This window comes from Pipistrellus hanaki (assembly GCF_964339955.1).
Source record: "Pipistrellus hanaki genome assembly, chromosome: 4".
Classification (NCBI taxonomy): Eukaryota; Metazoa; Chordata; class Mammalia; order Chiroptera; family Vespertilionidae; genus Pipistrellus; species Pipistrellus hanaki.
In genome coordinates, this window is record NC_140506.1 from 13,057,778 (window position 1) to 13,081,705 (window position 23,928).

The following is a 23,928-nucleotide window of genomic DNA, read 5'->3' on the forward strand; positions in this document are numbered from 1 at the left end:
CCGGGTCCAGGTAAGGACCGGACCGCGGTCACACCGTAGGAAACGTCACGTCAGGATTGGAACTCCAGCAGCCTGGCTTCAGAACCCATGCTCTTCGCTGTTCTCCCAGGTTCCCCCTCACGAGAAGTGTGTTTAATTACTTGGGGATCAAAGACGGGAGCACAGCGTGTCTCCAGAGGGGGTTTGCACGCCTCTCCTCTTCCCAGTGTGTAGCAGCAAGACTTGCTCAACCGGTTCTGTCCTTTCAACGGCACTTAGTGGTAGTGTGTTCGGTGGCAGTGTTTGCTGGAGAAGAGGAATTCTGCAGACACCTCCGCCCGCCGCTCATCCTGTCCCCCAGGCGGGTCACACTGGGTCAGCGAGGAGGCCTGACCCAGTTGTTTGAATGGGGGGAGGGGACTTGGGACAGCTGTGTGCGAGGGTGTGTCTCATCCGGGACCTGCAGGCTCCTACCAGCTGTCTTAATGTTGCTTTGCTGATACTGCCATGTTCTTCTAGTGGGCTTTTTAAAAACCTGCATTTCTATGTGTCTGCTCAACGAATTTCATTTCTACTAATGTTATGAGATGCTAGCTTTTAAAGGCACAGTGTCATTATAACTAGAGGCTGCAGTGGCTGCAGGGGTGGTCTGATGTGCTGGCCAGACCCTCCTCCTGTGATGCAGTCAGTTTTCGGGGTAGCGTTGGCTCCTTTACCTTCCTTCTCATCGATACCAGTGTTAGATCACATGAGAGAAGAGCGCTGTTTTTTGGATGTACATTTGCTTAAATCATTCAACTCCCCTGGATGAGCATAACGTGCTGAGGGAGCACTATTCCTAAAGACTCAGCAGCTTACTGCGCTAGGTCCCTCCGTTCATTCCCTAAGAGTCCTCCACTGTCTGCCACCACTCCAGCTGTGGGACTGTCCTGTGTGCTCAGGGCCCTCTGTCCCCGGGCTCCCCCACAGTGACGGGGTTGGGGGCAGCGTTGGAGCAGCATGTGGATTCAGGTGGAACACAGTGGAGACTTTGAAAGAAGGGAGTGAAGTAAGCGGCTTGTTGTTGTTTTTCTTTTTTTCTCAGAAGAAAAACAGTTACGAAGGTCCCCTTTTCCATCAGTGTCCATCCTAGGACAGTGTCCGTTCTTGCTATCCGAGAGTGGGAGGGCGTGATGTCCAAGGGCTGCCAAAAAGGCACCCTCTGTCGGGAGCCCGGGAATTTAAGAGGTGCTTTAACAAAGCGCTGGCTCCGGGCCTAAGAGGCCACTGCATTTTGTTGCTGCACCAAGGACCCTCAGAGTGTCTGCCGTCCTCAAGAAGTTACTATGACGGCCAGAAATGGGGGGTGGGGTGGGGTGCAGGAGTGCATTTCTCAGAGAAACACGTGCCGTTCACTGCATGTCAGACCTCAGCAAAGCCGGTCCAAAAGGAAGGTTTGGAAACAGGAAGCCGAATGCACACACTTGCTTCGGCAAGTGCACCTGTGCTGTTTCAGCCCCCAAGGCCGCGTGCGGCTGGGCAGCCGCTGTCACCGGCACTGTAAGGTGCTGGAGGTGGTTCTCACATCCCTGGGGAAGCAGGGAGCGTTTTCTCCTCACACAAACCATCTCCACGCCCAGGGCCCATTCGGCTTAATTAACTGCCTTTCCGGCTCACCGAACGGCTCCCTGAGACCCGGAGCGGCTCCCCGGAGCGGGCCGAGTGCTCTGCTCCCACCAGACCAAAGCCAGAGGTCTTACCCAGTGGTGGTGGCAGTGAGCGTTTGCAAAGCATTTCGGGGTGCTCACTCCTTCATGGAAGGACTGTGACCGTGACCTTGGCCTGGCTGGGCGTGGTACCTAACTGTGCCACATCGCATCTCCTGCCAGGCCTGGGGATGCATCATTCCACCACGCTCGACGCTTCCTTCTTTTCTGAGGGCTGCAAAGCACCCGTGTCTGTGCAGCGGTTTGATAATGAGCACGGACTGCAGGGCCCTTGCTGACAGTGAAATAAAAGCCACCCGGGATGCGCGAGGGAACGCGTCAGGTGTGGCAGGTGTTGGAGGGGGTCCGTTCTGATTTCTGTTGCACCCAGGTGAGCCTGGGCAGACGTGGAAAGAGCGATTTCCCATCCCTGTCATTGTCCCTTCGGCTCTCTGCCTGTCCACGTTCTCACCTCACAGCGGTCGTGTGCTGCGTTTTTATGCCTCTTTCCTGCTGGCTGCTGGATGTTTGGGGGACTTCTCCTCCCTCCTCCTTTCCCGGGGCCAGCTGCCCCTCTGCCCTCCGGCCCCCCGCTGGCGCTGACGCGGGCTCCTGTCTCCCCCAGCTGTGGACATGGCTGGAGGAGCTGCAGAAGGAGCTGCTGGACGACGTGTACGCCGAGTCGGTGGAGGCCGTGCAGGACCTCATCAAGCGGTTCGGCCAGCAGCAGCAGACGACCCTGCAAGTGACCGTCAACGTGATCAAGGAAGGGGAGGACCTCATCCAGCAGCTGAGGTGGGCCCGCCCCCTCCCGCCGGAGCGCAGGCCCTTTGAACCCCTGCCAGCGTTTCCCCTTCCCCTCGCTTTTGGGAACAATTGCCCATAATTCTCTGTCCGACGGGGTAGAGAACAAATGGCGTCTGCGAGTGTAATGCAGGGTAGCATCTTCCTTTCTCTTTTCTCTCTCCCCCTTATGGCATCATTGACTAATAACCTTCCCAGAATTCAGCTTTTATGAATATTCCCTCTTAACGCTTTCTTAGTAATTATTGCAATTTTACTTAAACCTCCTAGGACCGTGTCCTTCAGGCCCCGGGTAACCTGCCTCTCTAAACTGTGGTGGGGTGTCCCCTTCTCAGAGTTGAGGCCCAGGCAGGCCCGGCCCGGGTGACGCCTGCCCCTCAGGGGCCCCTGCTGGTAGGAGGTCGGGGACAGAGCTGGGGCTGGGAGCATCGCAAGGACCGTTTCCAGAAATGAAGTCTCCCAACTGCCCCTCAGAGGCCGGTGTGCTGAATCTTCACCTGATGTTCCTCTGTGAAGTCAGGCAAACATTCGATAGAGGCTTCACTGATGCATTATAGTTTAACCCCTCGTGACTAACATAGCCACCGTTCCTGGTAAACAGATATCACCTATTCCGTCTGCTTAGGATGGAAATGGCTGGAGTGCTACCTGCGGAATGGCCTTAGAGATCACTAGGTTCCTGTGAGAGCGACTGGGAGGCGGGAGAGGCCCCGGGCCCCTCGGTCTGGCCGCTGCGCAAGGAGGAAGCCGCTGTTGTTCTGGGGAGGGGCGGCCGTCCTCTCTGAGACAGGCAGCCCGCTTCCTGCCCTCTCTCCCCCCAGGCCCCGGGCCGCCGGATCTGGGATCTGACAATGTGCGCCTCGCTCCTCCAATTCCTGTTTGTCTCTTTGAAATCCCGTTTCCCCCTCTGCTCCCTCCCAGGGACTCGGCCATCTCCAACAACAAGACCCCCCACAACAGCTCCATCAGCCACATCGAGACGGTGCTGCAGCAGCTGGACGAGGCGCAGGCCCAGATGGAGGAGCTGTTCCAGGAGCGCAAGATCAAGCTGGACCTCTTCCTGCAGCTGCGCATCTTCGAGAGGGACGCCATCGACGTGAGTGCCCGCCGCCCCGCCCCATCCCGTCCTTCCCGGGCCTGGGCCTCTGCCAGGAGGAGAGAGGAAGGGAGCTGGGGGCTGGGACTCTGCTCCTCCGTCTGAAGCTGGAGCTGGCGGAGGCAGCGGGCGCAGCAGGGCCCGCGTTGCACACAGGATAGAGCAAGGCCGGTGTGGAGGGGTGAGGGCAGAGCTGCTGGGATGGGTCCCTCTCGCCCTCTTGTGTTCTCGCCTCCACTGGGTCCCATGCAGGTCTCCCTGTCCTGGAGGCAGGGGCACAAGCTCAAGGCAGGGATCCTCTCTTCTCACCTCCCCTCCCCCTCCAGCTCTGCCCCAGACTGGGAACACGCTGGGCCTGCGGTGATGGTCTCTTTAGGGGTTTTCCCCCACAGAAGGGTTCTCAGATGGTCTGTCATTAACATCTGACTTTTACTCCTTATGTGTGACTCGGAGATTGACGTTCAGATTTCTTTCCCTATTTTTCACCTAAAGGAGGTGGTTCTCCGTTCTGTGCCCGGGAAGGGCTTTTGTTTGCACTTGATGAAGTGCAGGCAGAAGGAAGTGCGATTGGATGACACTGCGTGTGTCTGTGAAACGTGATGGAAGGAACCGAAGCTCACCTCAGCGGGGAGGCCGGTGTCCAGGGGCTGGTGGTAGTGACGGCCACCTGGGAGGTCCCCAGACCGCCCACCAGGATTGCACGGAGGAGGCCCTTCCCATATCGGTCACGTGTCCTGGGTTGGAGCAGTGCTGTGAGAGCACATGGCCCGAACCCCACGTGCTGCCAAAGGCAGGGGAGGCAGGCCTTGGTGTGGACCCCAAGGGCTGCCAAAGGGAGGGAGAGGCAGGGCTCAGTGTCACTGCCATGGTTACCTTAGTCTGAAGTGGGCCTTCTGTGCTGCCCTAGGCCTGTCTGTGAGTCTGCTCTGAGGGGCGTGTGGTGCAGGGACCAAGCTAGGCCCTGGGCAGCCTTTTGTGGGACCGGTTGGTTGGCTGCTTCTCTGAACTTCCATCAATGGTTTTCTAAAGGGAAAACCTCCTTGGCCATGTTCATTATCGTCATCTGTTAATGAAAGAAAGGTATTGTACCCTGCACACATCCCTGAAAAAATAACAACAACCTGCTATCTGAGTCTTGACACTTAAATCCACTCAGAGCCACGTGGTTTGCAGCCATGTGGTGAAAGGCGCCTGGCCTCAGCCGTCAGGCCTGCAGCCTGTGCAGGAGGACCCCGAGGCAGCCTTCTTTCCTCTCTGACCTCTGCTTTAGAGGCATCACTTTTGTTAATGTAGCTGCTTATTAAATAGTTTCAGTTAAAGCAATGCAAAGCGGTCAGAAGTACTATTTGAAGTTTCTCCTTCCAGGACCTTTGGCTGTTTGGGGGCCAAATTGGCTTCACTTGTACTAGTGATATTTTAAAGGGGGAAATCATTCGTTGTATTTCTACTCTCACTGAACCAGGGTTTTAAATGGAGGTCGGAACCCCAAACCATTTCCCCCACTGAAGCCGGGAGTCCCGTGTGTTTCAGGGAGGCCAGGCCGATGCCTGAGCCTGGGAAACAGGCCCCGCAGTGCAGTCATAGGGCGAGGACACAGTTTCACATCGTTCCACGTCGGGTCCTTAGGACCTTCTTTTTCTGGAATGATCCTGAAATGTGAAGATCTGAGCAGTTGAGGTTTCAGCTGGGATTTTCTCTCTGATCTGGGGAAATGCCTCATCTGACTACCCATAGGAAGCCTGCAGTTATATTGTTGGTGGAAATTCCTCTGTTACTTGGTTAATTTTTTTAAATCCCCCACATCTCTCTATTTCCGCTGGAGTAGCATTTCCAGCTCTGAAAAGTGGATGGAGATTTTTCTCTGCCTTAGACTACTGCGATTTCAGCTTCCAGGTGTACCTGCTCTGTTGCTTGAAAAACAAAATAATTACTGTAGCATCCTGTGACAGGTTATGTACAGGAAACAGTCATCCTTAAGCTATCTGTGTGTTTAGGAAGAAAAACTTAGACTTAATAAAAATTCTGCGATACATTTTAAAAAGTTGTTTCAAAGCTATTTCTCTAAAGAATTCATATAAAAAAAAATGACTTCCACTCTCATCAGCTTTGTTTTTGGCACAGATTTGTTTTCTTGGCTGGGATGGTTAGCCAGCTAGAATGCTAATCTGCGGGCGGGATTTTCCTGATGATCCTTTGATCACGGTCATGCCAGGGTCTCTTTATGCTAGGCGAGCGTTTTCACATCCTGCTGGTCTGAGCACATTGATCGGTGTTTAATGCCTGTTGCTTGATGCCGTCTGAGCCTGGTGGTGTCTCCTCCGTGAGGCCATTCCCGAGTCTGTCTCTCACCACACACCGTGTCTTCTCCCTCAGCGCCAGAAAACAAACACTAAGCAAGAATCCCCTTAGAGGAGAGATAAAGGTTAAAGATATGGTCAATTTTTCCTTCATAACAATATTTTCCCCCAGTGGCTTTTTGGTTTATGTCTAATTTGGCATTGTTTAAATTTATTGATTTATTAATAAGTATAACTTAATAGGTTACTATACATATTGTATACGGAACTCTGTAATAAAAGAATAAATCGAGAAGACTTGTGCAAGGAGTTTGGGGAAGCCGTAAGTTTTTTATTATTTCCCATCTCCTAGCCAGAGTCAGTGTACACCCTCCCGTTCACAGATTTCCAAACTAATTCACTTCCTGCTCATGTGGAGAAGGCGAATTAGGATCGATGGGAGACGTGCTTCCATTGAAGTGTATTGTATGATATTCTTCCTCAAGATTTTTTCTCCCTTTTGGATATTTTTCATTTTACTCTTAATTTCTAAAAAGTATATAATGCAAGTTTTATACGAAGGTGGTGAGGACAGCACGGTGAACTGCCTGTCCCCGAATCCAACACGACCCTTGCCCTCCTTGCTTGAGGCCCCTTTTTGTTTTTGTGTGCTGTGGCATTTTAGAGAAAAAGGTTGTCGGTGTGTCATTTCACTCCTGTGGACTTCCCTAAAAAATTAGGCCATTTTCTTCCGTGACCACAACTCACTAATCACCTCAGCAGCCCAGCAGTCACCCTGGCTGTCTTCTCCTGCCCAGCTGTCCAGAGTCCGCAGAACCTCAGTTAGGGCTGCACAGGGTCCGCTCCTGCCCTGGCCGCTCCGTCTATTTATCTACAGTGGACTCTGCGACCGCCCTTTCTGCCTGCACACCCCCACTTGTCAAAATAACTTCATCCCTTGTCAGGTCCCACATTCTGCATTTGCTCACTTGATTTCTTCCAAGTTGTGCACCGGTTTTTCTTTCTCCAGTACTTCCTGCACACACACACACAGCAGTTAGAGGTGAAGACCTCATTGGAATCGAGGTCTTTTTCTGTGCAAGAATGCTGCACATGGCACACCACAGCTCCTCCTGCCGGAGGGCTTGTCCGTCTGGCCCGCCTTCGGGAAAGCTACCGTGGGTCTGTGGGTTTAGGGGGCGGCAGCCCGATCCTTCCATTGTTTGTTCCCCATCAGCCTTCCCCATGGCTTACTATGCAGTGAGGATCATTACCCAGTTTACTAGAATCTAAAAAGTCCGACATAATAAAATCCTAATATGCAAATCGACCAAACAGTGGAATGACCAGTCCCTATGAATCACACTGACCACTTGGAGACAGACGCTCAATGCAGGAGCTGCCCCCTGGTGGTCAGTGCGTCCCCACAGGGAGAGCACTGCTTGGCCAGAAGCTGGGCTCACTGCTGGCGAGCGCAGCAGTAGTGGTGAGAACCTCTCCCGCCTCCACGGCAGCGCTAAGGACCCCTCGGGGGGTGTCTGACTGCAAGAAGGCGCAGGTCCGGCTAAGAGACACCCCCCCCCCTCCAGTGCACAAACGTCGTGCACCGGACCTCTAGTAATTAGAATAAAATGTTCTGATTTTATTATGCTTTCTACATGTAATAGCTAGATTTATCCAGAAAGGGGAATTTTCCTTCCCCGTTATATGCTTACATAATTTTCTACGATAGTTCACAGTTTTCAGGGTAAAGATTACTTCCCTGACTACCTCTAATCAGAACCAAAGAGTTTTTCATTTAACTTTTGGCTTTTAGTTCTTCTTTTTAAACATCACTAGGAATTCATGGATTTTTGTGTACTTTATATGTTCTATTCGGTGGTGGTCATTTTTACATTTGTTTGGTGTCTAATTTTCCCATCACTGGGCAGTGGGAGCCCCTTAAGTTGGCCTTTGTGTCCTTCTGACGTGATCCCATGGTCTCTTCCTTCCTTACCGGACATGGAAGCTATTACAACAGATACTTATTTTTAAGTCTTGATCCTAAAGAGAGACTTTCCTATGCCAGATCATCTCAGACCTCGAGTCTTGGAACGATGAGCTTTCTCAGCAAATGAATGACTTTGACACGGAAGACCTCACAATAGCGGAACAGCGCCTTCAGCACCACGCAGACAAAGCCCTGACCATGAACAACCTGACCTTCGACGTCATCCACCAAGGGCAGGACCTCCTGCAGTATGTCAATGAAGTGCAGGCCTCCGGTAAGGCGTGCGCTCCCCTCTGTGTCCGCGGTGGGCTCCCGTGTCCCCGGGGGGCCCATCCAGGTTATCGCAGTGTGATGCCTGTGGGGTTCAGGTCGCTCTCCCCTCTCCCCCTCTCCTCCTACACACACACACACACACACACACACACACACACACACAATACGATCACATTTAACATTACGGTCAGTGCAGTTACCCTTAATATTCTTAGATATGATTCTAAGTAGCATGAACTTTAGTTTTGTAAAGGATCTATTGTAGCTCTCTGAGTTAAATGTAAATCCCTACAAAATATTTTCCCATTCTTTATACTTTTTAAATTTATACTTTACCAGCAGATGGCACTATGGGCTCAAAAATGTAGAGGGAAGAAGGCTATGGAAAAATCTTAGCAACCACCTGAACATGCCATTACTCATTTAACACAAACCATATTCTTCAATGCTCCCTGAAATCTAAACTAGATGTACAGCAGGTAACAACAAAAACAAGCCAAAGTTCTCATTTGTAAAGGATGCCCCACTTTCATGGTTACTGTAGGAGATGCGGACTGATAGGAGGCGGGCTCAGTGCGGCAGGTGGGACATTATTACTTCGTCTTGAACATGTTAGATACGTTCTCTGGGACACCTCATGTGCTGCCAGGCAGGCGTCACACGGCCCAGCCCTGGGCCCTCCCTGCACGTGGCCTTCAGCGTGAGGGCCCAGCCCCCGCCGGGAGGTGATTCACATAGATAGACCTGCGTGCAACCTTAAGAACAAATTGAAATGCGAGTTGAATTCTAGGGTCTCCCTCTGGTGTCTGCAGGCGTGGAGCTGCTTTGCGATAGAGACGTGGACATGGCTACGCGGGTCCAGGACTTGTTGGAGTTTCTTCACGAAAAGCAGCAGGAGCTGGACTTGGCCGCAGAGCAGCATCGGAAGCACCTGGAGCAGTGTGTGCAGCTGCGCCACCTGCAGGCGGAGGTGAAGCAGGTAAGCCCGTGCTGGCCTAGAGCCAGGGACAGACACATGGGGGTGGGGGTGGGGGGGGGCGGCATTTCTGACCTGGACGCCTTGGGACGGTTGGCCCTGATCAGAGCACAGCTGCCCTGGTGCATAACCTGACGCCCACCCTAATGCACCACATCGAGCGTAGAAATTGAGCCACTGCCTGGACAGCTGTGTGCGCGCGCTGTGGTGGGAAAGGCTTTGCTGCCCAGCAGGTACCACACTCGAGAGGGACATCCATGTCTTGTTTTGTTATTGCTATTCTCTTGCTTAAAATCTCATGCGCTTTGCTTTCTGGTCTAAATGGCCATGTGGTTTTACTGCCAGATACACTGTTATGAGTCCGGAGAGCTGTGTATGGCTCGACTTCTCTTGTATCGTCTATGTGGCCATGTCCTGGATACATGGCCACATAAAGTGGGGCATTTGGAAGAGATTGCTCTCTGGCTGGCGCCAGCGGGATTCCATGCATGCATATATTCAGCCTATAGGTGGCGTTTTATCTCATGAGCAGGGATGCTGGCTGGATGCAGGGACAGTGCGGCTTGCTGGTAGATGCACAGAAAGGCACATGTTAGTTTGATCGGAGAGGATTTAAGTGCCTCTAGACCAGGGGTGGGGCGTATCTAGCCCACGAGTCGTATAAAGCCCACAAAATCATTTGGTCTGTTCCCGCCAAGGCATCAGGGGTGAGCTAATTAAATGTTTGACCAAATATAGAAGCAAAATTTTAAGTTGATAATATTGTATGGCCCACAAATGATGTTGTAAATCTCCACATGGCCCCTGGCAGAGAAAAGGTTCCCCACCCCTGCTCTAGACCACGAGCAAGGCGTGGTGCACAGGTGGGCAGCACTCGCATTAAAGCAGACGTATTATTAAACAGAAGTCTTTAAAAGAGCACCTGTTGCGATGAGATAAAGTAAGTGAACTGCCTTTTAAAGACCAGCTAATGAAGTGCTCTTTCTGGCCAAACATAAAACAGTTCCCCTAAAAAATATGGGGATAGACTTATTTAGGAATTGTATTTGCCTGGCGAGTAACAGAGTCCAAAGCCACGTAACGAGTAAGAGGTTGCCCGTGGTGTGTTAGCTGAGATCTCGATGGTGGGCGCCCCTTTACTCATGGTCCAAATGGTGGTGTAGCCCCAACCGTCACTTCCAGAGTCCAGGCATCAGGAAGGGAAGAGGTAACAAGAAAGAGGCAAAACGTGTACCAGAAAACTATTTTCATAAAATTCCCCAGAGGGGACTGCTTTAAACTCAGTGGCTAGAATGATGTCATCTCTGTAAACCAGGCTGTCACAGGGGCTGAGAGGTGGTTTTATTTTAAGCTGTCCTCAAAAATAGGTGGTCCGGTAGGAATGAGGCATCTCTGCCGCAAATGACTACCCGGAGAGACCGTCCACAGCCGCTGGCTTCGGCTGTCACAGGTGGCTTCTCTTCGTGTGTGAAGTTGAGGAGTTCATGGTTTGCCTCTGAGCATAGAGTCAGCTTTGTTCATACTTCAGTTATTGTGCCACTTAATACTGATGCTAAAACGGAAAATTTTATTCCTGGAATGAAATAGTTCCCTTACCAAGCAATTTTGCATTTTCATTAGGACTGAAAGAACAAAATATATATGTATTATTAGCAGAGAATTCTTTGTGGCCGTTGGTTTTGGGACATATAGTCCTCAACCAGTTTTGGCCTGTGGACTAATAACCATCCTCTGGACCCTCTACCCTTTCAGCTCCCATTTGCAACTAAAAAGTAACAGAATCCGTTTAACAGTGCAGCACTTACGGTCACACACTCTCGACTGTCTCAGGCCATGGGCAATAGGGTCCACGTGGCGGGTGTGAGCCACTCAGCGTCCTTGCTGCTTGGATCGTGTCACTGCTGGCACCCAGGCTGTCCTGGGCAGGGCCGAGCTTGGACAACCCGTGTACCGTTTCAGGTGCTGGGCTGGATCCGCAACGGCGAGTCGATGCTGAACGCCGGGCTCATCACGGCCAGCTCCCTGCAGGAGGCGGAGCAGCTGCAGCGGGAGCACGAGCAGTTCCAGCACGCCATCGAGGTGGGTCTTTCCCCCGGAAGGCAGGCCTGCTTCGTCCCTCCTGTGGCACCGACCCTGGAAGCCAAAGTGGGGTTCCTCAGGACCCCAAACGGCCATGCTTACAAGCCTACAGTGTGCCACAGAAGGCTTCACCCTGGCCCTGCGGAGGAGTGGGCTGTGCATGCTGGCCGGGCCGCCTCACGGCAGGGGGTCCCCAAGGCCAGAGGGTCTCGGTCCTGCTGAGGTGGACCTTCTCGGTCCAGAATGCCTGGCACCAGGTACCCCGAGTTGGCATATCGGCTGAGGCGTTTTATATTTTGCCGGTCTCATGGGCACGCGCCTGCTATAACAGTATAAGCAGCCTCAGCAAATCAGAGTGCTCTGGGAACACCTGGTCTCACCAAGACCAGGCACAGATCACCCTTCACTGCTGCCGGTGGGCGACCCAGGGCTGTCCACAAACCCCTGTGCCCTGGGGAAGGGCATCACTCACCCAGGACGTTAGCACAACGGCTCTGCTGTTGCAGGCCTGCTCAAGTTCACCCTCAAAGGAGGCAGATGGCTATTTTCAGGTTTGAGGGGCAGTTACAATTGTGCCAGGTGGTCTCAAGGTACAGCCAAAGGTGGGAGAGCATTTGATTACAGAGAGCTTGTCTTCTCCTCTCTTTACATACGTATTGTCAGCCAGAGAAGGAGCCACAGCAATCGCCATTAGGCGGTGCCTTAGATTGGTTTCTTTTCAACTACTGAGTAGACAGTAGACACGTGAACACTTCTTGAAGCCAAATCATACACTGTGCCGCGGATTTCCAGTCATCACCTTGTCCGTGCCCATCACTGTGTGCTGTTGGGACTGTATCGGGGACCGTGTCTTGTGGAATCATTAGCTCCTTTTCAGGTGAAATACACAATGTTGGTATTGTTCATAATGAAAAGAAATAAGGAATCTGAGTCCACAGAGACCCATGCCCTCCCCTACCCAGAAGTCATTTCTTCCCTGAGGGCCTGGCCTTCCCGGAGGACACAGAGCAGGCGGTCTCCTGGATGCTCGCAGATTCATCCTGGCTGGACCTCCAGGGAAAACAGTTGGTTCAGCCTTAGCTGTTCTTTTCTTTCTTTCTTTCTTTCTTTCTTTCTTTCTTTCTTTCTTTTTTTTTTTAAGTCAATAGTTCTTGAGAACATTTTACTCTCGTCCAAAGTTAAAGTTGAAAATGAAAATAAGAAAGCCTTCACTGTGGCCACCTTTCCCCCACTTGTTCCTTTGCCTGTAGCTGCTATTATAAGAGAGATCAATAGGAATAATACGCTTGGACTAATCCAACGGCTTTTCTAGAATATTGGCTGCTAAAGGTTTCTCCTGCTCTTTCTCAGGCCGAGACCCCACCACGGAGGCCTGGAAAGCCTTAATGCGTTTCATCCTTCATTAGCTCGTTTAAATAGAAGCAGTCGTTGCTAGGCCCGAAAACTTTTTTTTTTTTTTTTTTTTTTAACTAAGCTACCTGCTGTGTTTTTAGAAGTGTCCTGATGAGTATTAACTGAGGCGGTTTCCATAAAAGCAGGCAGCACGGGAGGGCTGTGGCGTGCCCAGCACCTCTCCGGTGAGTGCGTGGCACCCTGTTAAGCACACCCCTGCCCCCCTTTCCTGTCCTTAGAAAACTCACCAGAGCGCGCTGCAGGTGCAGCAGAAGGCAGAGGCCATGCTGCAGGCCAACCACTACGACATGGACATGATCCGGGACTGCGCCGAGAAGGTGGCCTCGCACTGGCAGCAGCTCATGCTCAAGATGGAAGACCGCCTGAAGCTGGTGAACGCGTCCGTGGCCTTCTACAAAACCTCGGAGCAGGTAGGGAGGGGGCCCGGGCCCTCAGCTCCCACTGGCATACTGTTTTGAGCTCGATTTGATGGAACAACCCAATCATTAGCTCGTCAGTCATCACTGACCCAGCCATTCCAGGTCCAGCAGAGAGGAGGAGCATCATTAGACGGGACACCACTTGTGCGCCCGTAGGCATCAAAGCGAAATAGGCTGGGAAGTGGCTAAGAAGCACCCCTTTTCCTATCGCTTAAGACAGTGGTCGGCAAACCGCGGCTCGCGAGCCACATGTGGCTCTTTGGCCCCTTGAGTGTTGCTCTTTCACAAAATACCACGTGTGGGCACACACGTACAGTGCGATTGAAACTTCTCGACCCATGCGCAGAAGTTGGTTTTCAGCTCTCAAAAGAAATTTCAATCGTACTGTTGATATTTGGCTCTGTTGACTAATGAGTTTGTAGACAGCTGACTTAAGTCTATGGCCTGAAACATGTCTATAGAGACAGGAAACTCAGCTTTAGTTTTGTCCTTGTCCTGAAAGGCCTGCATTTGCAATCCTATGTTAGATAGAGCCGCGGTTCGAGTGGTTTGGTCCTCGGGCCGCTTTGAAAATGCTCCCCATAGGTGCCAGCTCTTGCCCTCGGATGTTGGGGTCCCCCTGAGCCGGAACTGTCTCCCGCCCCCAGGTCTGCAGTGTCCTCGAGAGCCTGGAGCAGGAATACAAGAGGGAAGAGGACTGGTGCGGAGGAGCCGACAAACTGGGCCCCAACTCCGAGACCGATCACGTCACCCCGATGATCAGCAAGCACCTTGAACAAAAGGAAGCGTTCCTGAAGGTACGAGCCTTTCCTGGGGGGCCGATGCCTCCATGAGCCGTGTACATAGATCCAGCACGTTCCCTGAGGACGGCCCTGAGGTGGGACTATGGTCAGAGACCCGCAGACACCCTGCAGGCCAGGCGCGCTGCCGTCACCATTCCACCTCATGGGACAGTGATTGGGGCAGCATCCCATCAGCAATAAGCCCGCTGTTCAGAGATAATCTTAATGTTTTTGTTATTTACACTTACATTCATACCACAGTCATTTATGTGCTTCAAAACAATTAAGTTGGAAACAGTGGCCAATACGCTATTGATATCAGAATACACTATTGACTGTTTCCACGTTGCATTCTTTCACTCTTGGACCAGATTTCCTGAGGCTCTTGCTGCCGCTCTGACCTGTTGAAAATAGAAGTGGTGTTTATTTTTCCTGGTTGCTTCATTAAGTTTAGTTGTTCTCATTGCATCAGCATTCTGACTCCTCTGACACGATTTCCTGTTATATTTAACAAATTGTTTCGTTCCCTGACAGGGAGAGTTATTGTTTCGTTTAGGAGAGAAATTGTAACTGAAAATTCTTAGCTGGTGTACTTACTCTGAGCTTCCCCCTCCCCGGTAACTAATTATATCTATTTCACACAGGCCTGCTTGTTGCTGCTATTCACGTTTATGAAATGCCAGTCCCTGTTAGGTGTTTTGAGTTGAATTATAATTTACCTCCCCTTCTCTGGATTCCAGTTAGTATAAAACAACATTGAATGCTACTTGAATATAGTAATTAAGAAAGATATGTAGGTGAAATGATAAAACAGGCCTATTCAGATTCCTTTGCTCACTAGAATTCTGTAATGTTTTTGCATCGGATGTCTTTAACATTCTGTGGGGTAAGTTTACAGATGTGTACAAAGGAAAGATGACGCGTATGCATCTCACCAGGTTCAGTGATTACCAGCCTACGGGGATGTGCCCATCCTCACTGGATTGTTTTAAGTTCCAGATATTACATCATTTTATTTGCAAATACTTTACACATTAAATTATACTTTTCTAAAACAACTACAGTACCATGATCAAATCTTAAAAATAAATGGTAACTTATTTCATGTAGAATCAAAGGGTTCAAATTTCTCTGATTATCTCACAAATAGCTTTGATCAAGATCCAAAAAAGTCCAATTATTGGTTTGATTTGTCTGTCTCTCTTCATCTAAATGCCACCCTTCCTTGCATTACCATTTATTAATTGAAGAAATAAGTTATTCATACTGTGGTGTTTCCCGCTTTCCAGATTTGGGTCATTGTGTCCTGTGGGGTCATTTAGCACCATCCTGGATTCTCTAAATTTCTGTTAGTTAGGATGAGAGCCCTGATCAGCTTCAAGTGTGAGTTGTGCATGTGCGAGTGTACTAGGCACACCCAGTGTTACACTTCTTCCTGTCACTGCAATATGAGAATTTGTCAGTGCTTCAAACATGGTGCTTCCAGCTCATCCATTCTGCTCCTCCCCACCAGCCTCTCACCTTGTGGGTTTAGTAGCCAGTGGTAATATTGTTCCTTTGCAGTTGCAAAACGGTGGTATTCTGTCATTCCTTCCTTCTCGGTTAGCTAGAATTAGTAAGTACCCCTGAGCTATTTGTTAATCTAAAATAGCATCCATGCAGAGAAGGCATGGCAATACTTGACTCTTTCCCGTTGCTTACCATTTTCAGAATAACAAGCTGTTCCCTTAGCAACTTCTACATACACTTAATTTGTTTTTTTCTTCTTGTTTTATCACTATTTCTTTACCATCATCCTGGATTGTAATGTATCTGGTATGTTCCAATCCTTTGGAGTCATTTATCTTTATATTCAAGTTGTCCCCTAGGGGAAGCCTCTTCGGGCCAGGTGATACAGCTGTCCTTTAGATGTGACTCCAGCTAAAACAAGTAATAATACTTTTCCTCCCATTTTCTAAGTTTTTCTGGCTGGCCTAATAACAAAATTAATAGAGACAGATTAATAGGAGAAAATAAAAATTTAATATGTGTGCATGGAGAATTCACATAGGCAGGATAAATCCATGAAAATTTCAAAGCGAGTGAGGCAGCGTTGGATATATAAGACATTTTTGGACAAAGGAGCAAGAGGGAGGAATGGGTATTAGCTTTCGGAAGTGAGGATGGGCGGTGTGTAGGCAGCTGAGGAAGAGCAGAGTAACCCGCAGGCAGATCCTTCCTGGGGACTGGGCCCTCTTGTTGGCCATAGTTCATTCAGGTTTCGACTAAGGGGGGAACATCCCAAGATCTCCTGAAGCAGGTTTCTCTGTCTGGATCTCTCAGGCAGGAAAGTGGGGAGGGTCAAAGGTTTTTCCTGAGTCTTTTGTTTCTTAATAACAGCCTCACATCATTCTTCCAAAAAAGCATCTTGAGAGGTGCAGAATTTCGGTCCTTTCCATTTATGACCACAAGGTGACCAGGTGAACATTTTCGGTAAAGATGTGAGTGCGAGCCACCTGATGTTGTCGTCCAAATGGACCCAATGTGTCTGCATACGTGGGATCAGCAGCGCATTGCTCCCTTGTGCCTAGGCCTGCACGCTCGCCAGGAGGAACGCGGACGTCTTCCTGAAGTACCTGCACAGGAACAGCGTGAGCATGCCGGGCATGGTGACGCACGTCAAGGCCCCCGAGCAGCAAGTGAAAAGTGAGTCAGCCTGGAGGTGTGACTGACAGCGAGGGGAGGGGCTGGGCGAGATTGCCTGGAAATCCTGTCCTGGGCTTCACTTTAAGGTCCATTTCACAGTATTAAAGCTCTTACTCATTATCTTAGCCTAGTAACAAAATATTAAATATATAGGTAATCCTATAAAATAAAAGCCTAAAATGCTAAGTGTCCTACTGTTCATTCGACCATTCTACCAGTCGCTGACACGCACTGACCACCTGGGGGCAGACACTCAGACCGGTATGTTAGCTTGCTGCTGGGGTCTGGCCGATCAGGACTGGGCTGGATGGGTTGGACATGCCCTGGAGCCCTTCCATGGTCCCTCACCAGTTGGCCAGTCCCAGTTGGTCCTGATTAGGACTGGGCGAGAAGAGCTGGACACACCCTGGACGAATCCATGTATCCGGCCAGTTTCAGCCTGCTACCCACAGGCCAGGCCGAGGGACCCCACCGGTGCACAAATCCATCCGCCGGGCCTCTAGTTTATTCAGTAAAGTTGAAGAATATACACAGGGAGAAAAGACGTAATTCAGGGTGATATATTGACTGTTTTGTTAAAGTAAGTAAAAATATTATAAATCAGGAAAAAACGCAAACCAGTTTTCTGCAGGTTTCATTGATTGTACGCTTTCCTCTGTGCACTCAGATATCTTGAATGAACTCTTCCAGCGGGAGAACAGGGTGTTGCATTACTGGACCATGAGGAAGAGGCGGCTGGACCAGTGCCAGCAGTACGTGGTCTTTGAACGAAGTGCCAAGCAGGTCAGTCGCCCGGGGCGCCCTGCCCTCCACCCTGTATTCAGACCTCCATTCAGCAGGTTCACAAACCACTTTCTAACGATCCAAGCAGTCGGGCCTTGTCATGAACAGTTTGTTCTGAAAAGAAAACCCACAGCCTCAAAAGGCGTGTCTCTTGGTGAGTTTGGCTCTCTGCTTGTCAGTTCCCATGGTTCAGACAGCAAACACAAGTGAGAGAAGATGATTTAAAAATCATCATGGAATCTGGGTTCAGTGTTTGCGTAAATACTGTGGTGGGTGCCCTTTTCTGTCGCTGTATTTATGTGTGCAAGATAAAAGTTCATTCTTCAGAAAAATCGAGCAAAAATGACATAAGAAATGTGACAGGATTTCTAACAATCCAGTATAGTCAACAAGGTTCCTACACGCTCTGGAGTCAGTTTGGGGTACAGTGCTTCTGCCCGAACGTCAGTCATGGAAGGTCGTTTTAGGTGAAAGCCTGTCGCACCCCTAACTCAGACACGAGATCCCTGTTACTCCTCTTGGGCCTTCACGGCAGCATAAGAACCCACAGGGCCGTTCACATTCTCCATGTCAAACCCGGACCAAGGCTCCTTCTGACTCCACCTGTCCGCCTACTGTGTGCTGTCGCAGGCCAGGCATTTAGTGAGCTCCTACAGCCTAACAGAGGTGGTGGCTTCCTCTTAGGGAGCACATTTATCCTCTGTGGATAAATGTTCATCCCAGTGGGTGGCCTGGTCCCCAGAGGCGGAGGAGCTGGGGGGCACGGTCCTCGGACCTGACATCCTGACCCTGCGGCCTGTTCTCATCTCGGCTGGCCATGCCAAGTGTAGTCATCACATTCCCGACAGAGGCGGGAAGCAGTAGTGTCGTTAACGTTTAAATTATGTTTGCTTACCATTTTATTTAAAAACAGGTCAGCCATGTCTGAAATTTACGGCAGCCTGGTTTTGTTCCTCATTAGAGATGGTTTCATAATCCTTTCCCACAATTCTTTATTATTTCTGTTGAAAAACAAGGAATCGAATCACTCAGCTACACAGAACAAAATTGTAAATAATTCCTTTGTCAGAGAAATTGTCTTGCCTTTTCCTAAAGCCCAGCTTGTTTGCCAGTTATAAAATCACTAAACTTAGGCCCTGAGCAGTGCCAGCCCCAGGCCCTGTGGACCTGTCAGGTTCTGTACCGATCGCAGTGCGGAGTGGGTATCCATCCCTCCTGGAGAATCTGTCCTTGAGGCCCCGGCCCAATCAGGTCTCAGGGTGGCACCCTGAGGGTCACTGGGTGACGCTTCACTGGAGGGTGGTGGAGAGGTGACCGCCCTGCCCTTGCCCCTGCCCCCCCTCTCCCCCGCAGTGATCCTGCCCATCACCATCCCAGGCTCGCTGCCCCTCCTCCTCATCCCGCCTCCGAAGGTTGACTTTCCCTAGGTCTCAGTGGGATGTGTTCTTGTGTCTCTTGCTTGTCTTCTCTGTTACTATCTCCCAGCCCGCACCTCCATTTCTGGCCTCCAGACCGGTTCCCCTAGCCTCCTCCTTGGCAGAACTGTCTCCCACACCCCCCCCTAATCTTACAGGATGTGTGATTCCTGATTCCTGTCTTCCCTTCATCGCCCACCTTCACCCCTTCATCAGTCTGTGGGTGCAGACCTCCCATGCGTGTCACATCTGCCCTTCCCTCCCAAGAGCGGTCATGCCATCTCCTGTCCAAACCTCTGGACCAATTTGCTCACTGGTGTTCCTTCCACTCACGCTGTCCCTTCCCCACAGCAGCCCCTGCATTCCACAGCTTCACCCCCACCCTCTCCCCGTGGGGGACCAGCCCCCTCACCCCCACCCTCTCCCCGTGGGGGACCAGCCCCCTCACCCCCTCCTCTCCCCGTGGGGGACCAGCCCCCTCACCCCCGCCCTCTCCCTGAGGGGGACCAGCCCCCTCACCCCCAGCCTCTTCACTCCCAGCCTCTCCCCGTGGGGGACCAGCCCCCTCACCCCCATCCTCTCCCCATGGGGAACCAGCCCCCTCACCCCCATCCTCTCCCCGTGGGGGACCAGCCTCTTCACCCCCAGCCTCTCCCCGTGGGGGACCAGCCTCTTCACTCCCAGCCTCTCCCCGTGGGGGACCAGCTCCCTCACCCCCATCCTCTCCCCGTGGGGGACCAGCCCCGTCACCCCCGCCCTCTCCCCGTGGGGGACCAGCCCCCTCACCCCCATCCTCTCCCCGTGGGGGACCAGCCCCTTCACCCTCCTCCCCCCCCGCCCCCCCCGTGGGGGACCAGCCCCCTCAGCTTGGGACCACTGAGTGTACTCCTCCCCGCATCCCGCCGGCACTGGGTCTCTCCACCCCTCCCTGGCCCATCCCTTCTCACCCAGGCCCCAGCTTTGATACCTCCTCTGCTGACCGCCTTCTGAGCAAGGCCTCCCACTCCCGCCTTTGTCTTTTGTGTGTCTTTCGTCATCCCTCTCCCCTTCCGGTCTGCGGGGCCCAAGCGTCTCATTCCCTGGTGCATCGACTCCATCATGGGCACTCAGGACGATTCGCTGTGTGAGCAGAGAAATCAATGGCCTTTGACTAAATGGGCAGACGTGGCTTTTTGCCTCCGTTCAGAGTCCGGTTAACATTGTTTCCGAGATGGGAGGGGCAGCTCGGGCACACCAACGGTGAATCCCAGCCAGGGGGCTGCGTGGGAAGTAGTCGGTCCTGGTTTTCTTCTTCTTTTTCTTCTAAAATGCTGGAAATGACCCAGTAAAGGCAGGATCTTTCGGTGCCAGCACCAGCCTGGCAGTGGATGGCTTGGAGATGAGGAAGAACACATGGAAAAGCTTCGACTCTTATGCTTCTTTTCCATACACCGCTCTCTGGGATGTGTGTGTTTCAGTATGTCCGATTGCACTTCCCACCTGGGAGCACAGGAGGAGGACACTGGCTCCATCTAAGCCACAAGGAGAGAGGAGGCAGAGCTGCCGTTCTGTGGCAGCCTGCGCCTGCTGGCCCTGCTCTCCCGGCGTGGCCACCGCTCCCGAGGGGAGGGCTACGGGGCTCTGCCATCACGCATGTGGCACCACGCACGTGGCCCCCAAACCAGTGAAGGGGGGCCCTCTGGGCACTCACCGGGTTCAGGAACTGGAAGAAGGGGCTAACAACGTACTTTTGAAAGCTGGGAATTTCATTTGTGCTCCTGTTCTTCTGGCTGTGAAGTTCCCATGATGTGAACATCCCCGCATTTAACAGCGTGGAGGTCTCAGCCCACCCCCTCACCCACACCTGCCCAGTGCGTGTGGCTCCTTTCCTTTTCTTACGCTTCTATCGTGACTTTAGGTTCATGGTTATAAGAAACTCTTGATCTTTTTATTGTGACACAATGACACCCCTTGCCCCCCAAGTTTTAGAATTACCCTTATTTCAGAAATTGGGCTGCTCCCTGATGTGGGCTGGCAGAGGCCTGAGACTTGGCATTTGGATGAGATACTGAGGACCTTGGGCTGCTCAGCCCTGAACCCTTTCCCCTTCCTTCTCTGCCCAGGCTCTAGAATGGATCCATGACAACGGCGAGTTCTACCTGTCCACACACACCTCCACAGGCTCGAGCATCCAGCACACCCAGGAGCTGCTGAAGGAGCACGAGGAGTTCCAGATAACCGCCAAGGTGCGTTCAGCGGCCTGCGCGTCTGCTTGGGATTGTCCAGAACAACCCAGAGCAGGGCACTGGGTACATGAGGGAGTTCTCCAACAGGTCGTCTCAGAAGCACACTGTGTAACGAGAAGCAGGGTGACCACGTGGCGCGGCGGACACGAGTTGTGATACTGCCTTCTGCCTCCCACACGTGCCCCTCGGTTTCCCCTCATTTACCTGGTGGCTGCTGGTCCTCTGGTTTCTGCAGGCACTTCCTGTCGCCTTCCTTTCGATTGCTCTTCCGATTGCGTGTTCTGAGTAGTTGCTGTTTTATGAAGCGCTATTTGACTTGGTTGTGTGCTGTGGGTGTTTTCCTTCCGCCGGAGCCGGTGAAAACTGTTACAGTAGCATTTTCTGCTCAGTCTGTGTTTCCAGTTAGGTTGTCCATAGGTTTTATAAAATTAGGGGGTGGGGGTGTGCACTTTCAGTTTTCTCTGGAAAATCAAAATACAATTAAATACACCTTTATGGCCTCTGCAGTGTAGGTGAGTACATATTAATGTTTAAGCAAATATGTGAGTCAACACATTGACCTGCAGAGGCCTCAAAACGCTCTGAGATTCTCTTAGAGTCTTTCTCAACCGGTGGTGTTTTTCCTTTTGTTTGTCAGAGTTTTTGAATGATAGTGTGTTGGAGAGGATTTTTCCATTGTTCCTAGCTTCCCTTTTCCTCACATTTGGAGTATGTTCATTAGAGGAATGATTTATTTTGATGATGCATTTTGACTGTTTAGAAAAAAAAAAAAAAAAACCAACTAAAAATTCAAGAGCAAAAAATAGATGATCAACCTCAGTAATATTTTTGGTTAAAAGGAAGTATCCCTGCAGAGTGAAAAGATTGATTTCGTGGTGTGGGTGCCCCTGCACTTGGCTTTGGTGACATATCAGAGAGGTATTTTTTAATCACTTGGGGTGAAGGCAGCTACTTTGTATTGTGTTTACTTGTACTTTTTTGTGTTTTCTGTAACGATTTCGACTCCTCCTCCCATTCTTCCCAATCTTCTGCTCCCAGCCCACCCTCCCTTCCCGGGCCGAGCTCTAACTTACTTCCTTTCACTGAGCATCGGGGTGCTGGGAACCCCGGTCTCTGCTCTGGAGAAGCATGTAACCTAGCGGAGCCACAGACACGGGCCACGGCAGAGCCCGTGAGAGGCCAGTGCTCCGTGGGCCCCGTGAGCATTGGGGAGGGCAGGCTCAGGCAAGGACAGCCTCACCATGACGGCCGGGCCTCGGGCGCCAGGAGGAGAGCCGGCCGGGCCTACCTCTGCGGGTAAGGACCGAGTCTTCCTTCCTCCAGGTACAGCGCCCCTTAAGCTGTGCGATTCTCATTTGCATGAAGAGTTGGATAGAAAATTAGTTATTTATGTGCGCTACATGACCTTCGTTTGTTCCTCTGAATATCCTTTGGCTCTAAATAACGGTCTGTAGGAAATACTTAAGATAGTGCTGAGCGGTAGATGGAGGGTTTGTTCCTTTTCTCTGGCTGAGAGTCTCAGCAACGCTCCCCTCAGGAAGTTCCGCTCAGCCCCAGGGGCGCCGGGCACTGGCCAGGGGAGTCGCCCCCTCAGGAGCCGAGCGGCCTGGCAGGCTGTGCAGGAGAGGGTTTTTCCATTGTTCCTAGCTTCCCTTGTCCTCACATTGGGAGTAGGTTCGTTAGAAGAATGAGCAGTAACAGGCATTTTTTTGGCCCCTGTATTTCTTATTTTAAAGCATCTGAACTCATAGGTGACATCTGGCCTTTCTGTTTTGCAAATATATAGAAGCTATTTCTTTCATTGGATGCATTGCTGAGAGGAACTGGTCCGTTCTGAAAAACCGTCCCTCACTTTTTTTTTTCTTAGCAACTTTCTTCCTCCCGTTTCTGGTTTCCTTCCATTTCCTCGGAAAGGGCCTGCTTTGGTGCTTGAAGGTGACTTTAGTTTCTCCTCTTGAAACTAGGCTGCGTTCCTGTGCCTTCTGTCACCCTGTCGTATGTCTTCCAAGAAATCGTTTTTCTTCTGTCACACAGAGAATCCTTCCTCTGATGGGCAGTCTTCCAGCCCCGTTGTTACAGGAATTCACACTGTAAGGCTGGGTGTCCGTGGACACAAAGCCTCCGTTCATTTCACTAAACCAAGTCCGTCCATTTGCAATGCAACTCAGAGCATTTAACACACGTTCTTGGAGTCAGGATCAGCCATCAGCGTTGCGTGCTGGCTGTGGGTCTGTTTTGTGATGTGTGTAGACACGTACATAAATCTCCCTGAAATTTTTTGCTGTGTTTTGTTTTAGTGCGTTGTCTGTTTTATCTCCACTCCTCTGTCCCTGGCTCTTAGAACTCGACCCAGCTTTCTTAACCCCCGAGTGGTTTATGCTTACATGGGAGACAGCGTCACTTTTCTGTGCCTTTCAGCAGGTTACCATCTTGGCCCTCAGCAGTGAAACCTGGTGTAGGCAGCCTAATCTGCCTTTGCCATATTAATCCTGCCTTTGCCATATTAATTCTATGTGATGTTAAATTTAGTAGTGCTTCTAATTCAATTCCTTTAGGAATTTATGCTTCCGTATCGGAAACTTGAACTTGTTATTTCCTTGGTTTATAACTAGGCTTGTCTTGACATCTTCAGAAAGGTCTCCTGCTGGTGACAAGCCAGAGACTGCTTTAGCAGATATTCTCCTTTTTTCACAGAGATAATTAATGTTACTTGGATTTTCTTTTTCTTTCTTAGTCTTCTTTTTTCTTTTTAATCCTCATGGGAGGATATTTTTTCCATTTGTGTGTGTGTGTGTGTGTGTGTGTGTGTGTGTGTTTAGAAAAAAAAGGAGAGTGAAGGGAGAGAGAGAGAGAGAGAGAGAGAGAGAGAGAGAGAGAGAGAGAGAGGTGAGGGGGCTGGCCCTTGGCGGTTACCTTCTAACAGAAGAGAGGCGGTCAACAGTGTCCTAAGCACATTGCATCCTGTGAGGAGGGGCTGAGGCTGTCAGAAGCAGGAGAGCAGCCGGGGAGGGTGGCTGGGCCGGGCAGGAATGTGGAGAAGGTGATGTT

The 23,928-nt window shown here is 51.1% G+C and overlaps 1 protein-coding gene across 6 annotated transcripts in view; it reads left to right on the plus strand.

Moving 5' to 3' along the window:
- TRIO (trio Rho guanine nucleotide exchange factor) overlaps positions 1-23,928 on the plus strand; it is a 749,917-nt gene that overhangs the window by 156,985 nt on the left and 569,004 nt on the right. For all 6 annotated transcript variants that reach the window (XM_084881643.1, XM_084881642.1, XM_084881641.1 and 3 more), the window contains exons 12-21: positions 2,290-2,459; positions 3,390-3,564; positions 7,909-8,104; positions 8,916-9,082; positions 11,039-11,158; positions 12,790-12,981; positions 13,638-13,787; positions 16,343-16,457; positions 17,125-17,240; positions 20,758-20,880. In XM_084881643.1, the coding sequence (XP_084737769.1) occupies positions 2,290-2,459; positions 3,390-3,564; positions 7,909-8,104; positions 8,916-9,082; positions 11,039-11,158; positions 12,790-12,981; positions 13,638-13,787; positions 16,343-16,457; positions 17,125-17,240; positions 20,758-20,880 (1,524 nt within the window). The remainder of the gene's footprint in view (positions 1-2,289; positions 2,460-3,389; positions 3,565-7,908; positions 8,105-8,915; positions 9,083-11,038; positions 11,159-12,789; positions 12,982-13,637; positions 13,788-16,342; positions 16,458-17,124; positions 17,241-20,757; positions 20,881-23,928) is intronic.